The sequence below is a fragment of the Gossypium arboreum genome, chromosome 4, assembly GCF_025698485.1.
Source record: "Gossypium arboreum isolate Shixiya-1 chromosome 4, ASM2569848v2, whole genome shotgun sequence".
NCBI classification, from domain to species: Eukaryota; Viridiplantae; Streptophyta; class Magnoliopsida; order Malvales; family Malvaceae; genus Gossypium; species Gossypium arboreum.
The window spans coordinates 24925086-24943325 of NC_069073.1; the positions used below are offsets into that span (position 1 = coordinate 24925086).

General features: G+C 37.6%; 1 protein-coding gene and 1 non-coding gene across 2 annotated transcripts in view; one reads left to right on the top strand and one right to left on the bottom strand.

Moving 5' to 3' along the window:
• LOC108459252 (uncharacterized) overlaps window positions 1-8092 on the bottom strand; it is a 28994-nt gene extending 20902 nt beyond the window's left edge. The window contains exons 1-5 of the mRNA XM_017758598.2: window positions 7975-8092; window positions 7210-7318; window positions 6939-7152; window positions 5217-5426; window positions 4920-5093 (exon numbers count right to left, since the gene is read on the bottom strand). Coding sequence (XP_017614087.2) covers window positions 4920-5093; window positions 5217-5426; window positions 6939-7152; window positions 7210-7318; window positions 7975-8092 — 825 coding nt within the window. The remainder of the gene's footprint in view (window positions 1-4919; window positions 5094-5216; window positions 5427-6938; window positions 7153-7209; window positions 7319-7974) is intronic.
• A 669-nt stretch (window positions 8093-8761) lies between these two features.
• Window positions 8762-8868, top strand: LOC128292219 (small nucleolar RNA R71). Its single transcript, XR_008282204.1, has one exon. It is a non-coding gene; the product is annotated as a small nucleolar RNA R71 (small nucleolar RNA).
• The last annotated feature ends 9372 nt before the right edge of the window (window positions 8869-18240 follow it).

Sequence of the window (18240 nt, forward strand, 5' to 3'; positions counted from 1 at the left end):
CCGATCGTCAGAAGTCGTACGCGGGTCTGAAACGAAAAGACATCGAGTATCAGGTGGGAGATAAAGTGTTTCTCAAGGTTTCGCCTTGGAAAAAGATACTCAGATTCGGCCATAAGGGCAAGTTGAGCCCGAGGTTCATTGGGCCATATGAGATATCCGAGCGAGTCGGTCCAGTGGCATATCATTTGATTTTGCCCCCTGAACTCGAAAAGATTCACGATGTCTTTCATGTTTCGATGCTTCGACGCTATAGATCTGATCCATCATACGTGATTAGTCCATCAGAGGTTGAAATTCAAACCAATATGAGTTATGAGGAAGAACCGATTCGTATCCTATCACGTGAAGTGAAAGAGTTGCGAAACAAGCGGGTTCCGCTAGTGAAAGTGTTATGGCTCAAACACGGGATAGAAGAAGCTACTTGGGAAACCGAGAACTCTATGAAAGAGCGATACCCAACCCTATTTACCGGTAAGATTTTTGGGGACGAAAATTTCTTAAGTGGGGAGAGTTGTGATGACCTAAAATTGACCCTAGTCGGGAGGTGGTTTCGGGACCACAAAACCGAGGCATAAAAATAATTTATAATTTATTTTGATGCCTATAATATGTGTTAATTCATGTGTGACATTTTGATGTTTCGATTTAGAGTTATAAATGTGAATTTCATTAGAAAGGACCTAGTAGTAAACTTTGAAAGTATGATGGGGAAAGGTGTGATGACTAGTTGAACATGCATGCAAAATAAGGATTTGCATGTCAATTTCCCCCAACATGAAGTGGCCGCCATGGCAAGAGTGGATGGGCAAAACATGTCATGAAACATGTTTTGTTGGTGCATTAGGGTGAAATAATAAAATAAAGAGCATGGGCAAAGAAAGAAAAAAATGGTCTCATCCATGCTCCCCCTTGGCCGTGAGTTGAGAGAAAGGAAAAGAAAAAATTTGGTTCATCCATTCTCATTTTCTTTGGGCTGAAAATTCTAAGAAGGAAGGAAATTTTGCTCCATTTTTAGTTTAGAAGAGATCTAGAAGGAGATTTGGCTATACTTGCATCAAGATTAAGGTATGTTGAGGTTGTGTCATGAGATTCATGCTTGTTTTGGTTGCTAACTTGATGTGCATGTTAGCCATGGTTCAAATCCTTGCTATGCCATGAAAAATGGTATTTGGCCAAGGTTGATATTGTGTTAAAGCCATTGCATGCTAAATGTGAAGCTTGTTGATGATGCATGTAATGATGGATTGACTACTCTTGAAATTTCTTTTTAGTATTCTTGAGTAGGACATTGAATTCTTTGTTTAACCATGACCGAAGTTGAAAGAGTATGGTTGTGATGTATTCGCCATGGTGCATTCATGAGCATGATTTATGCTTGTTACTTGATTGGTAAAATTTGTGTTTGGATGGGTATGAACCCCATGAGATTGACCTTGCACCTATATGTGTATACATGTTTGCACATGATGTATTGGCATGACATATATACTATTTCAAGGTATATATTTGCTTGTGATGATGTTTTGGTTATGAAGTACATGAGAGATGTGTATTGAGCTACAATATGTAATGCGTTAGTTAGTAAAATGCACGCTGTTTTTGTGTGGTATTAAGTGCATAATTGGCCTCAACATGGACATGCATATTCGGCCACATGAGGGAAATTGGTGTGCATGCATTCGGTTAGAGGCAAGCATATTGATGCCTATTCTTGGCTTAGAAAATTCGCTAAGAGGAATATTAACTAATGTGTTGAGTTCGATTCGTGATTTCGTACATATGCGACTTTGATGCCTAATGAGCATATATATTGGCTAGGTATCTTGAATTCCTCTTTCGATGCTCAAATGATAAAACCAATTTATTTGTTAAATTAAGCTCAAGAGCAAAGGGGAGCTAAATCCGATAAGGGGAAGGAAAAAGTCGTCGAATAGCCGTCGAAATTGTTCGACCACGTCCGAGGTAAGTTTTCGAGTATCGAAACTTAGATTTTGATTCGATTGAATGAAGTAATAAGCAATCGAAATTGTGCCTTTGTATGTGGCCATTGAGCGAAATGATATTTTTGCTAAGTGAATTGTGCATAAAAGTTGTGTTATGAAATTGAAACAAAGATGTGTATGAATGTTCGAGTGATATCCGGGCTAAGCCCAAGGCAATTGTGCAAGTTATGACATCGGGCTAAGCCCAAGGCAATTGGGCGAAGTTATGATATCCGGCTAAGCCCAAGGCAATTGTGCAAATTGTGATATCCGGTTAAGTCCCAAGGCCTTTGTGCGGGTTACCATAACCGGCTATGTCCCAAGGCGTTTGAACGAGTAGCTATATCCGGATAAACTCCAAGGTATGTGATTCGAGAACTTTGAACTTGCTGGAAAATTTTCAGTTAATGCACTTGTGAAATTCCCAACAACAAGGTATGTTTTGTGTGTGCTTCGCACACTATGAGTAAGTGCGTATGAATATTCGCCTAATGATAAATGAGCTATCGGCATTAACTAGGCCGTTATTTGTGTATGAATATAAGAGTTGGGATTGTGAAGTAAGCATGTCTTTGAGAAATTGTGCATATGAATTATTGTTTAGCTACTTGAATGCTATGCTTTGGTTGTGTGTATATTATGGCTCAAACTTACTAAGCATAAATTGCTTACTCCGTTTCTTTGTTTCTCTTTATAGATTTTGCTCGTTAGCGATCGGATTCGGGATCATAGAAGTTGAAGTCAACCACACTATCAAAGCCCTTTTGGTACTCCTTTAGTTGAGTTTTGGATATGGCATGTATAGGACCACCATCGGTTGTTTTAAGTACTTTGTGATGTATATGTGTGCCATGCGAAAATGGTTCGTAAAAGTGGAGTATGGAATTTGACCATATGTGGTTTGTAATTATATTTGGTTTCATGTTGTGATTATGGTTTGGAATGAGAGTGTTGGTCACATGATCAGCCATTGGAATGGCTAAATATGATCATATGTGGACCTAAGTATGACTAGACTATAGTTGGTCCATGGGAACTACAATATAGGTAAAGCCTACCTTAAAAATAGAGGCTGCCAGCTGCAGTGACGTGGATGTGAAAAATCACCAAAATTTGTAGGAATGGTTTTAAATAGTGAATAAATTATGTGATCGAACCTTGACGAGTCTATTTTCATATGAAAGTAACGAAACGATCATATGAACAGTATACTGAGAGATATTAAAGTTCTCGTGAGACAGGGCCAGAACGGTTTCTGGGTCCCCTGTCGCGACTTTTAAAATTTACCATAAATTATCCAGAATGAATTAGAAGTCATGCCTTATATGTCCAGATTCCTTTTTCAGTCTAGTTTCATTAGAAACAAACGGCATCAGTATTGAAACCCTGTACAGAGAGATATTTAAGTTGTAACGCGCGAAGGTCAGTGTAGTCGACCCCTGTAACATGGGTGACTTTAAATAATAAACTGTACCAATTGGCCCGACCAAAAATTCTATAAAAAAATACAGGGATGGATATATGAGTCTAAATTCAGAGAAAATTTACAGAATCAGTTTCCGAGTTCTGTAACTCGAGTTATGCTTTTTAAGGCAACAGTGACGCATTTTTCCAGCTTGCCTGGGAATGTCAAGTTGGTCGGTGCTATAAGTGGTTTTGGCTTGTTAACCCCTCGTGTCCGACACCGGCAACGGTCTCGGGTTCGGGGTGTTACAGTATGATTCTCTAATGCCTTTAAAGTTTAAACAATCAATGCACAATTCCCTATGATTAAATTCAAAACATATCAATAAAAATCATAAATCAATCAGAATTCTCTCTAATAGTAATATGAGAACATTATTTGAGAACGAGATAAAAATTCAGGGATAATAAAAATAACCTCCCCACACTTAAGATGTACATTGTCCTCAATGCACAAAGATAGATAATAACAATAGAAGCATAATATCATAAGAAAGGGAGAGAAGCGAAACTGCCCTGAATTTTTGGTTGGAATCCTTGGAATAATGAAAGCGAAAATTGTAGATATGGCTAATGATATGCATGAGTCTGAGCTACTATGAAGAAAATAAACACAATTGTGTAGAGAATTAAAGGGTTACTCGATAATAGCCATAAAGATAAAAATAGTTTAAAAGTATAAATGACAAGTCTGCAAAATAAACATAAAACAAAAATAAAAGAGAAGATTAAAGAAAAGCGAAAAAGATAAAAAGAAAAATAAAAATAAAAGGACTCAAAAGTCCTCATCGATGGATGGATCTTGAGGTGGTGGTGGTGGAGGCGAGATGTTGAAGTGCTGGCAGATCTGCTACAGAGTCGCCTCGATGTTGTCGAACCTCGCAAAACACTATTGCTTGAAGCGAGTAAGTCGCTCGAATATATCGGTCACGGTGGCAGCAGAAGGTCGATGACTCGATGGTGGCAGTGGGTGTGGGTCCTCGTGAGGGGAAGGGACATCGTCGGTAATGTCCTCTGGCTCATCCTAGTTATTAGAGTGAACAGGTCTATACTGAGGGGGGTCGAATCCACGGCATCGTTCTATCATTCTCATGTGGATCATACTAGAAATTCCTTGAGAAGCTGTCTGGCCTACTAATGTGAGTGTCGATGACATCTTTGGAGTGTCGAAGAGGCCGAAGTGTCGAGCTAGGCGAGTCACGTAGGGACTAAGGCAGATGGGGCCCCTCCTATGGCGGTCTATCTAGTGGCGAAAAGCAAGGGCAATAAAGTATTCCAAATCGAATACATGACTAGTAGTCATGCTCTATAAAAAGTAAGCATCGATGGTGCTAACGGCTCTGGTGCTCTCTCTCCTCTCAGTCAAGGTGTGAGCCAAGATGACATGGATGTAGTGTAGTGCTGGAGGAAGAGAAGTCGCCTTTGAGCAGCTTATGTCATAGGGAACAGTACTCGTCGTAAGGTCAGTCTAACAGCAGGAAGGCGAGTGGTGTATGTGTCGGTAAAGATGTAGAAAAGCCTCAGAAGCCATAAACTCCCCCTGTAGAGGCCCAAAGCAGCTCCAAACTCTGGTACACTCATGTGTCTTACGAGTCCACCAAGTCTGAAAATGATAGTATCGGCCTCGTCGTGGGTATTCATCACGTGCTGAAGATGGAAAGTAGTGCAAAATTCCAAGGTAAGCTCCGAATAGGTGGGCTCGATAATCACAAAATATCAATCCCACGGGAAAGTGACGAGATGGAATCGAACAATGTGGGAAAGTTGGACCTGTTCCAAGGCGGTCCAATCTATGCAACGGCCTACTCCTAATGGTCGTACTCGAAGAAGCTGAAATAAGTCGTCCTGTGGGCCTGACGAGAATCGAAGAAGAGGGTGACGAGCTTCGGTTGAGGCGCTCGAGGAGGTTGCACCAGGACCCTTCCACTTTTTTGAAGCGGAGACGGTAGTTTTCTTGCTCGTGTGTTTGTCATAGTATTCCTGAAAATGACAGAACTCAGAAGCAGTACCAAATATTCAACCACAAGTCAAAGGAAAAAAATAAGAATCTAAATAGTAAAATAAAACTATAGTCCTAAAAAGAATATGCCCTAACAATAATCCTAGCAAAGACCAGAATAATAGAAAAACATATAGGAACATAACAATAGCACTAAGGAATAAAAATTAAGAAAAGATCACGGAGAAAACAATATAAAGTAAAATAAAGGATGATATAAATACTAAAAATAATAAAATAGGAGAAAACAAAGATAAAAAATGAAAGAATCGAAAACTAAAATAAAATAAAACAAAGTAATAAAAATAATAATCATAATAAATAACAAATATAATGAAGAATAACAAGAATAATAATGAAGACTAATAAAAATAAATAAATAAATAAAATTGACTAAAAGTAAAATGGAATAACAATTAAGAAATAAAGAAAAAATAAGTAAAACTGGAATAAAATAATTGTGAAGGTAAAAGAGGAAACCACGGGAAGTGATCGAAGGTGCGGACGGTGGCGACTGGTTAGGGTGGTGTGGGCCGAACGGAGGTTGGCGTTTTGTGTAGGATAAGAGGGGGTTGACGAGATGGTGGGTGGTTGGTTGAAGAGGAAGAATGGGGAAAAGGGAAAGGAAATGGGAAGAAAGAAAGAAGAAGGGAGAGAAAGGATGGGGTAGGGAGGAAAGGAAGAAAAATAAAAGGAAAGGGGAGTGAGGTGGCCGGCGGTTGGTCGGAGATGAAAGGGGAGGGACTTGCGGCGGCGGCTGGTTGGGAAAATTTGGAGAAAAAGACAAAAAAATAAAATTTTAGGGTTTTGGGGTGGTTAAATGGGACACGGTCGTGTAAGGCCCGTGTTGGGCCACACGGCCGTGTCACACGCCTGTGTGGCAGAGTTAGCCCGTATTTATCGTGAAAATTAAATGCTCATTCGTCACACCGCCTATGACACGCCCGTGTTGTCCTGTCGTATGGTTCACACGGCCGTGTTACATAGCCGTGTGCTATATCCTTCGCTTCTCCCACGCCCGTGTGGTATCCCACACGCCCGTGTGTCTGAACACACGGTTGTGTGCCTTACCTGTGTAACTCTCTGACTTGTTTAAAATTCGAAAATGTAAGCTCCAGGTTTCACACGGCCGTGTCGCATGCCCGTGTTGCTTTATTGCAAGCCGTGTGCATATTGATTTTTGGGAAATTTCAGCCCTATTTCCACACGGCCAAGGACACGCTCGTGTGTCCAGGCCATGTGGGTCATTGTACCTGTAAAAAAAACATAGAAAATAGATAAAATAAATAGGTTAGTGGTGTTAGTGCTCGGGTTGCCTTTCTAGAAGTGCTTTTTTATAGTCTAAGCTCGACTTAGCTCATATTTGTACGGTCATGGTGGTTCGAGGAGTTGAAACTCCTCATCCCTGCTATTAATCTTATCAAAATAAGGTTTTAGATGAGTACTATTTACCTTAAAAATGCCGAATTTAGGATGAGTTACCTCGACTGTACCGTATGGGACAACGTTGAGTACCGAAAAAGAGTTGCTCTATTGGGTTCAGAAGTGGCAACACGAGGGTCTGTTTGATCTAACAGTACTTTGTCTCCAACCTTAAGTTGATTTGATTCATCTTTAGGTTTGTCATGGCACTGCCTTGATTTATCGTGTATCCCCGATTTCTTCTTAACTGTTGTTCGCCATTCATCTAGTTCCTTGATTTGTAATCTTCATCCCTCAAGAGTTGTTCATGGCTCCATCACTTTATCCTTAGGGATTTCTTACACAACAATCTGAGCTAACATGTTGTTCTCATGGGAAGAACTCGTAATATCATCTTGATCACTAGATAGTCTAACAGAGTCACAAGCTTGAAGTTTAATCGTGTCACCACCTACACGAAACGTTAATTATCTTGTACCAATATCAATAATAGTTCTAGCAGTTGCTAAAAAGGGTCGTCCTAAGATCAAATGAGCGTCATCATCCTTTTCCATGTCTAATACAACAAAGTTTACTCGGAATATGAATTTATCAATCTTAACGAGTACGTCCTCAACAATACCCCTTGGAAATCTAATAGTTTTATCTGCCAGTTGTATATTCATCCTAGTTTGTTTAGGTTTCCCAATACCTATTTGTTTAAACATTTTATAGGGCATGACATTTATACTTGCCCCTAAATCGGCTAAAGCATTATCGACATTTAAACTACCGATTAAATAAGGAATAGTAAAACTCCCTGGATCCTTTAACTTATTGGGTAGTTTATTCTGTAGAATTGTTGAGCAAACTACATTTAATTCCACATGCGACGAATCATCTAAATTCGTTTGTTTGCTAGAAGCTCCTTTAAAAATTTTAATGAATTGGGCATCTACGAAGGAGCTTCAATAAACGGTAAGTTAATATGTAATTTTTTTAAGATGTTAAGAAATTTACTGAATTGTTCGTCTATGCGGTCTTTCTTTATCTCTTTAGGGTATGGCACACGAGGTGTGTATTCTCTGTTTACCAGTTTCTATTTATCATTTGTTACATCAACCTTACCTTTATCTACCTTATTGTCTTGTCTCAGTTTCGGCTCATCTTCAACTAACTCTTCATCATTGTGCACAGTAATGGCATGAAGTTGCTCCTTTGGGTTAGTTTCTGTGTTACTGGGCATGCTACCTTGTGGTCATTCCTATTTGAGTTTCAAGCCCTTGAATTGACACTTGCTGATTCTTAAGCACTGTTTCGGTATTCTGAAAACGAGTTTCTAACACCGAGATGAATTTTGTGAGCATCTCTTCTAGGTTCGATTTTTTCTTTTGTTGGTAAGGTGGTTGTTGGAAACTTAGAGGATGTTGTGGTTTTTGATTCCCTTGACCACCCCACGAGAAATTGGGATGGTTCCTCCAACCTGCAGTATAAGTGTTACTATACGGGTTTTTTTGAGGTCTAGAATTATTACCCATAAAGTGGACTTGTTCCTCCTCGGTGCTAAGGTTGAAGGACGGATAATCTATGTTGTGCACTCCTCCTCCATTTGAATCACACCTCATCACTAGATGTACCTAAGTAGAACCACACAAACCATCAATCTTTTTATTTAAAAGTTCTACCTGGTTAGATAGCATAGTGACCGCGTCGAGGCTGAAAATACCAGCTGCTTTTGTCGACTTCGTTCTAATGACTTGCCACTGATAATTATTCAGTGACATTTCTTCAATAAACTCGTAAGCCTCTTCAGGTGTTTTTTTATTTAAAGTTCCACCGGTGGCTGCATCGATCAGTTGCCTTGTTGAGGGGTTCACACTGTTTGTAAAAAGTCTAAACCTACAGCCATAGAGGTAACCCATGGTGAGGGCACCGTCTCAATAAGTCCTTGTATCTCTCCCATACGTCATAAAGAGTTTCTAAATCTATCTGTACAAAAGAAGAGATATCATTCCTCAATTTAGCCATTTTAGCAGGCGGAAAATATTTAAGTAAAATTTTTCGATCATTTGTTCCCAAGTGGTGATTGACCCTCGTGGTAACGAGTTCAACCACTGTTTAGCCTTATTCCTCAATGAAAAGGGAAACAACCGAAGGCGAATGGCATCGTTAGAAATGCCATTGATCTTAAAGGTGTCGCAGAATTCTAAAAAAATTGCTAAATGAGTGTTTGGATCCTCGTCTTGCAAACCATCAAACTGAACAAACTATTGTATCATTTGAATCGTGCTAGGTTTCAGTTTAAAATTATTTCCAGCAACAGCAACTCTAACTATACTTGATTCAGTTCCTGTTAAAGTAGGTTTAGCATAATCATACATAGTATGAGGAGCAGTATCCTGATTTACTGGATTTGCAGCAACCACAAGAGGTAGCGGATTATTTTGATTATCAGCCATCTTCTCGATTGTAGTATGGATATCGTCCTCTCGCTCTTCCTCTATGTATTGTAGACTTCACCTTATTTCTCTTCGGTTTTTGCGAGCCGTGCTCTCGATCTGACTATCAAAAAGCAAAGGTCCTGACGGGTTCCTCCTAGTCATAAACTAGAGACACTTGCTAGAAGCAATTAAAAAGAAAATTTTAGAAAAGAAAAATTAAACTTAAAAACAAAAAGTAAATTGTAATAAAAGTAAAAATGGCTAAAGTAATAAAAATCAAGCGTTCCTAATATCTTAGTCCCCGGCAACGGCGCCAAAAACTTGATGGTCACTAAACTAACTAAAAATTTGACTAAGGCAAGCGCACCTATTGAACAGTAGTATAGTTGAGGTGAGACCGAAAATATCGTATCCACGAGGACTAAAAGTACTACTAATTACTATCTTTTTATTATTTAGCCTAAGAATTGAAGGGATATTTTCTAAACTAAACTTAATTAACTAATTAACTAAGAACGCGACAGAGATAAAAGTTGGAAAAATATTCTTTGGAAAACCGATTGAGAAGACAATACCCAAGGAAGAATCCACCTAGACTTCACTTATCACTTCTGAATTAGACGATTTATTCACTTGACTTAATCCGTAGAAATCTCTGATTTATGTTAATATCTCTCTTGAGACTAAGAACAACTGACTCTAGGTTGATTAATTGAAATATCTTTCTAATTAAAACCCCTATTGTCGTATTAACTTGATCTATGAATTCCCTTATTAGATTTGACTCTAATCCGACAGATTTATGTCGTCCTATTTCTAGGATTGCATACAACTCCGCTTAATTATGGAGGATCTACTCTTAAACAGGGACTTTTGCTTCACTGAATAAGCACATCAAAACTTGAATTAATATCCTGAAATATTAAAACAAGAATTAAAACTCACAATTAAGAATAAGAACAACTATTTATCATATAAGTCAAATAGTATAAGATCTGTCTTAGATTTCATCTCCCTTAGGTATTTAGGGAGTTTAGTTCATAATAATGGAAAACATCTCAAAACTGAGAAAACAACAAAACATAAAGAAACCTAAAGAACTTCTAAGGAAATTGAATGGAGATCTTCAGTCTTGAAGTAGATTCTACTTCCAAGCTAATTCCGATGGCTGTCCTTGAGTATTTTCTGCCTTCTACTCTGCGTCCCCCCTTTAGTCCTCTTTTAGGGTGTTTATATAGACTTTAGAATGCTTCAAAACCCTCAAAATTAGCATTTTTTGAGTAGAATTAGACTTGGGCTCAACAAGGACACGACCATTTAGCACGCCCGTGTGATGGTGCTCAATCCGTGTGTAATTCTGAGTTGGTTTTTAGTCGACACGACCATGACACCCGGGGGTGTGGCCTGCCTGTGTGTCCCACACGGGCATGTGGTTTGCCCGTGTGAAAGTGCCTAGGCCGTGTGAGATACTGAGATAAGCCCGTTTTGTCCGTTTTTGGCCCGTTTCTTGCTCTTTTCACCTTCTTATGCTCACCTAAGTATAAAACATGAATTTAAAGGATTAGGAGCATCAAATTCACTAAATCTTGTGATAAATCATCCAAAAATATGCCAAGCATGGTATAAAAATATGTATATATTATGGTTTATCACTCCGCTAGGGGGACCTCGTAAGTCCTTTCCTCTTTCTTTTGTGCGGAGAAGGACTTTCTGCTTTGTTTCGATTGGCCATAAGGGAAGGCACTTTTAAGGGTATGCATGTTAGACGTACAAGCCCTCGTCTGACACATCTTCTTTTTTTAGGCGACTGTGTAACACCCTTCACCCGTATTCAGTGCCGGAATAGGGTTACAGAGCATCACCTAACTTATAAAAATAATTAAGTAATCATTTAGCAAACATTTTCTCAATTCAACCATTCATTATTCAATCTCAATCAATTTGTCCCTAATATAAGCCTACGAGGCCCTAAACATGCTTTGGGAGTGATTCGGGACTAAACCGCTAACTTATAAAACTTTTACGAAACTTATAAATGTTTTATCAAAACAGGGGACACACGCCCGTGTGGCCAGGCCGTGTGAGAAGACACATTCGTGTCACAGGCTGTGTAGACATTCAAAATGGGAGCACATGGCCGTGTCCCAGCCTGTGCCTAACCTCGTGTAACTTTCTGGCTTGAGTCACATGGCCAACTCACACGCCCTTGTGGCTAACCCATATGTTTAAAAAAAATGGCCACACACGACTGTGTGCTAGGCCATGTGCTAGGCCGTGCCAAACCTGTAGGGTATACTGACTTATGCCAAACCTGCTAGGCCATGTGCTAGGCCGTGACAAACCTGTAGGCCGTGCCAAACCAACATTCTTATAACCCCAAATCTTACTCAATTAAAGCATACCAAAACACATATACAAACCAACTAACTTAACATTTACCTAACATATACATTTTGCACCAATTCACAAATATAATTCATATGTAATATCAACCATTTAAAATATATAATATTAATAACCACAAGCCTCATAATATAATCCATTCCCATATCCATCCATGAACTCAAACATCAACATATATGCACAAATATGCACATAACCAAATTCACCAAATTAAGTTAACTCTCATGGCTATATTTACAAATCAAAACATAAACATTTACAAGCCAATTCAAATGGCCAATATCACTACCAAAACATAGCCAAAATGACTCAAAATCCCTATACATCCATATACTTAATATACCAAAGTTCAAAGGTACCAAGTGATAGGTAGATAGTGTGATGCGATCTCCGATGATCCCCGAATCCAACCTAGCTTGATAACACTGTAAAACACGGGAAAAATAAACAAAGTAAGGTATAAAGCTTAGTAAGCTCGTATGAAATAAACTTAATACAGTCTCACAAATATAATTCAATAGATTGAATAAAACAACATAAAGCTTACTAACGAACAAACCTTTCATATGCTCATTCACAAACTATATAATTTCATCATCATATCTTTGATTCAATGCTAAAATATTTTATACACATACCTGTACCATCCCTTACAAATCTCATACACATTCTCGTCTTACATTTACCTATTGAACCATTCAGAATAGAATTCGGATACTCAAGGATCTCGCATGATAAGTACCTATACCATGGCCCAAAGCCAAACCGGTATCTCGCATCCAAAGTGCTATATCATGGCCCGAAGCCAACTCAACATATCCCCTAATGACATGTCACTAGCATCATAAAATATTCCTAAGGTTCAACCGGGATTTTGAATGTCTAATCATCATCGAATTACTATCGTTCATATCCACTGTCTCATATTTGCAATTTATGCAATATTAAAGCATATTAAATACATTTGCATAGAAATTTATCACATACGAACTTACCTTGGATGTGTAAACGACGAAATGAGTTGATTAGTCGATAACTTTATCTTTTCCCCGATCCAAGTCTCTATTTCTCCTATCTTGATCTAAATATATTCAAAATTGACTTATTCAATCATCTATTCATTCAATTTAGTCCAAAACACACTTTAAAACACATTTACACTTTTGCCCCACTATTTCATATTTTTCACAATTTAGTCATTATTTCATAAAATCATAAATTAATGAAATTCACAATAAGCCCATGCTAGCTGAATTACCATAATGCCCCTAGAAGCCCATATTTTTTCATTTATTTCACATTTCAACCACAAAATTTCAACATATCTCGATTAAATCCCTATTTTGCATTTTCTTTAAAAATTACTTAACAAAACTTGTATATCTATCAACAAGCATTCATAATCTATCATCAACATCAAAACTCATACATATTCATCAATGGAAACTTTCAAAATCTTTAGCAGTTTTGCAAAATAGTCCCTAGCCTAGCTAAACTAAGCTGCAATGATCTCAAAAACATAAAAATCATTAAAAATCGAGCAAAAACGAACTTACAATTGAGCACAACAATGCCGAACCCTAATAACTTCCATGACTTCTTCTTAATTTGTATTTTTGGTGATAACAAGCTAAAATGGAAGCTTTTTCTTTTGTTTAACATATTTTATCTTAATTATTAACCAATTTACTATATTAACCTTTTAATTAATAAACAAAAATCACTTAAATATTGCCTATAGTTCTCCACCCACTATTTTAATGGTCTAATTACAACATAAGGACCTTAAATTTAAGGTTCTATAGCTATTTGAAACCTTTAACTAATAGAACAACACTTTTTCATTTTACGCGATTTAGTCCTTTTTATCGAATTAACCAACCAAACTATAAAATTTCTTAACGAAATTTTTACACAATCATATACTCATGCTGTAAACATTAAAATAATAATAAAATAAATATTTTTATCTCAAATTTGTGGTTCTGAAATCACAGTTTTGATTTTACTAAAAACAGGTTGTTACAGACTGTATGATTTTCGGTCCGACATCTACTGAGAGTGTTGCCACGATCCATTCTATTTTACAAGAAAATGGGTGATGCACTGGACAAGACATAAATTTGATAAATCAATTATTTCTTTTAGTTCAAATGTGGAGCATCCTACCGGATTTAGTATCAGGTTAGTCTTGGGTGTGCGCATTGTCCATCATATGGATAAGTATTTGATACTTCCCCCAAAGGTTGGAAGGAGTAAGCGAGAGACTTTCCAAAATTAAAATAATCACTTTCGTCACTGTGTTGATAGTTGGAACTTACGTTGCTTACCTCAAGGAGGTAAGGGTGTTTTTATATGTTATGTTTTGCAAGCAATCCCAACATTTGCAATGCAATGTTTTTTTATTTCCTTCTTCCCTTTACCGAGCACTTGAATGTATTATGAATTGGTTTTGGTTGTAGAAATCAGGGAGTCTTCACAGAATTATTGGTGTTCTTGGTATTCGTTATGCACATCTAAGTGTGTTGGGGGTGTGGGATTTCATGATTTGGCTCAGTTTAATGTTACATTACTAGCTAAGCAGGATTAACGTTTATTAATAGATCCGGATTGTCTTATGAGTCGGGTATTTAAAGCGCATTGCTTTATTACTGTTGATTTTTATTAAATCGGGTTTAAGATCTCGCCCTTCTTATACCTAGCGTAGTATCTGGTGCTCTTAGGGTTTGATGGAAATGGGCCTTGGTTGGTGGGTGGGCAATGGAAAATCCATCTCCATTTGGAATGACAATTGGCTCTTAGGCAATGTTCCCTATCGTATCGTACACATCTGTTGCTACTAATGTTACTTGGGTGAGCAATTTGTTACCACTAAATGTAACACCCCTTACCTATATTCGACACCAGAATAGGGTACGAGGCATTAGCAGGCTTAAACACATGCATTCATACAAGACCGAGACATGAATTTCTGTCCAAATTTAAAAATTTTCATTTATATTCATATCGTCTCTATTATGGGCCTACGAGGCCCAAAATATACATCGGACGTGATTCGGGACTAAACCGAGAACTTTCGAAACTTTTACCATACTTAGAAAACTTTCATGTTTTAGAGAGTCACACGCCCGTGTAACTCTCTATTTATGACGTCATCAGCAAAATGAGGTCACATGGCCACAGCACATGCTCGTGTGCTTAGGCCGTGTGGCGAATTAAATTCTCGAAATTAAATGTAGACTTCACACAGCTAGGGCGCACGCCCGTGTTCCAAGGCCATGTCCTCCACACGGCTGAGACATACAGCCATGTCTCTACCTGTGTGTTTACTACTCGACATTCTGTTTTTCATTAATTAGGGTGCAGGGGACACACGGACGGACCACACGCCCATAGGGCAAACCGTGTGTCACACACGGCCTAGACACATGCCCGTGTGTCTATTTGTGTGGATAATTTTTTAGGCTATTTGCCAAGCCAATTGCCACCCTTAATTGTACATACACAAATATGTCTTCAATGGCACCTCACATGACATAATTTCATGTACTTAAACTTTCATAAACATAGCTCATGCATGACAACTTCTCATCACATTGTACTTAATTAAGACTCCATATCATGGAGAAACCAATTTTACCAACACATATGTATACAAATAAACAATATCTCCTAGATTGCATGCATGCATTATCATATTAACGTATTCACACACCAAGCTACCATCATCATTCAAACATCAATAACTATGAGCCATATCATAATGGCATTGGCACATACATGCATGAATGAATTGGTTTACAACCCATTATTCATTATGAGCCACATCACATGGCTTTATACAAAATGAATCAAATATCATCATAAGCCAACACATTTGGCTAAATCAATATGACATATAACAAAAAGACCAAGTCCCTATACATGCCATACTCAAAATACTAAAATTCACTATACCCAAAAGGTTAGTTTGATAGTGTGAATTGAGCTCCAACGTCATTCGATCCCAGAGCTAGCTTGGTGATACTATAAGAAAAATGGAAAAAGAAAGGGGAGTAAGCATAAACCTCAGTAAGTTGCATGTAAATAATTAACAACATTAACCAAGCATTATTATACACATAAACATAATATAACTTATCACAATGTCATCAAGTATCATAAATACATTTTAAAACATGTCATTTACATAGTGTACAATAAAACCCATTATCATAATTCATTTATCCACTTCTTACCGAGGTCTCATCGTTTATTATAATCTCAATGTTTATGAGCTTGGTGTACATTCCTGTACCCTTTCAACATGATCATACCTTGTCATCTTGTTGGCTAAATCTTGGGATTACCCATTGAACCACTTGGAATACTAAAGGATACTCGGGAAATCACATTCACATAGTAGGATGCTAATGCCATATCCTAAATATGGTCTTACATTGGATCAAATGTCAATGCCAATGCTATGTCCCAGACATGGTCTTACATGAGATCATGCATACCGAAGCCGATAGCCCAGCTATGGTCTTACACGATGTCTCACATTGATGCCAATGCCATGTCCCAGACACGGTCTTACATGGGATCACATTTCGATACCAATGCCATGTCCCAGACATGGTCTTACATGGGATCACATTTCGATGCCAATGCAATGACCTGGACATGATCTTACATGGGATCACTCATATCCCTAATGTTATGACATTTGTATCCCAACTATTCCTAAAGTTTAACCGGGATATCATAGTACCAATTCTTCGTCGAATCGTCATCGAATCATCATTAATCAATCCACAAAAACAATCATAGAATTCATGCAATATTAAAGCATTTAAATACATAATAACATAATGTTGAATTATTTACACACAAACTTACCTCGGTACAAAATATGGACAATTAATTCGATTTAGTCCAAGATCTTACTCTTTCCCCGGTCTAGGCCCGAACTCTATTTTTCTTGATCTATAATAGCAAATTTAACTTATTTAATTTTTGCATTGTTCAAAATGGTCCATAAATCATACTTTGGAAAAATTATAATTTTACCCCTAAACTTTTACATAATTACAAATTAGTCCCTAGGCTCGTAAAATGAAATGTACTCATTTTCTTTGTTACCCAAGCCTAACCGAACCTAAAACATGCTCATAACAACCCATATTTTCCTTTAATTCTAATTTTTACTACTTATTTTTACAACTTTTACAAAAAGGTCCTTTTAGGGGTTTCCATGAAAAATCACTTAGTAAAAGATGTTTATCATGGATGAAACTTTCCTATTCCTCCATTAAACATAAAAACACGTGCATGTCACACATGGGTAAGTTTTTGAACTTGAACCCTAGCTCAAAATAATGGTAGAAATAGCCAAATCATGCTTCAAGGATCTCAAAAACATAAAGAACATAAAAATGGGGCTAGGATGTACTTACAATCAAGCTTGAAAGTTGAAGAAAAACCCTAGCTATGGTCCTTAGAAATTTTGGCACACCCTTGAAGAAGATGGACAAGATTTTCGCTTCATTTCCCCTTTTAATTCTTTTATTAACCAAATGACAAAAATGCCCGTAAAGCCTTTCTTTCAAATTTTATCCATGCATGCCCATTTTTTTCCATAAAAATAGAAATTAGGAAAATTTATATTTAAGGACCTCTAATTAATAATCCAAAGCTATTTCATACTTAAAGCTTCTTGAAATCACATTTTGCAATTTTTTGCAATTTAGTCCCAAGTGTCAAATTAGACACTTTATCCACAAAATTTCTCCATGAAATTTTCACATAAGCATGCAATCATGTCATAGACCTCATAATTATCATAAAATAATTATTTCTATTTCGGATTTGTGATCTTGATACTACTGTTCTAACTAGACCCTAATTCGGGATGTTACAACAGGATTCAGCCTAGTGGAATCATACATTGGTCGACAAGTTGTTTTTGGCCGCTGAGGCTGATCGCATTCTTAACATTCCTCTCTCTTGTTCAGCCGGTGACGATGTGGTTTTCTAGAAAGGTGACTCGATAGGTTGTTATTCTATTTGGAGTGGCTATAGATTATTTTATTGGCCTATGCAACAGTCCCCTATACCCTCTAATCCCTCCCACTCATTGAGTTTACATAAGTTGTTTACAAAGTTATGGAAATGTTGAGTCCCTCCTAAAGTTCACATTATAGTTTGGAGATTCCTTTGCAACTATGTACCCACATTACATAACCTCTTCAACTATTCCATCTCTTTTACTCAATTCTGCCTTAGATGTCTAAATTTACCTGAGACGTTTATTCGTACTTCGAGATTGTCCATTTGTCATTTCGGTTTGGAAGCAATTGCTCATCTCCTAGGCTGGTACCTACAATGATTTAGATCTGGTAAGTTGGTTGGGTTATCTATGTCAAGCACATACTTGGGACAATTTAACACTCATCCTTACCATAGTTTGGGCACTATGGTGGTCACATAATAGATTTTATCATGGAGGCCTTGGTTCAACATCTTATGAGTTGGTTTCTTTCATTCGTTCCTACCTGGGTGGACTATC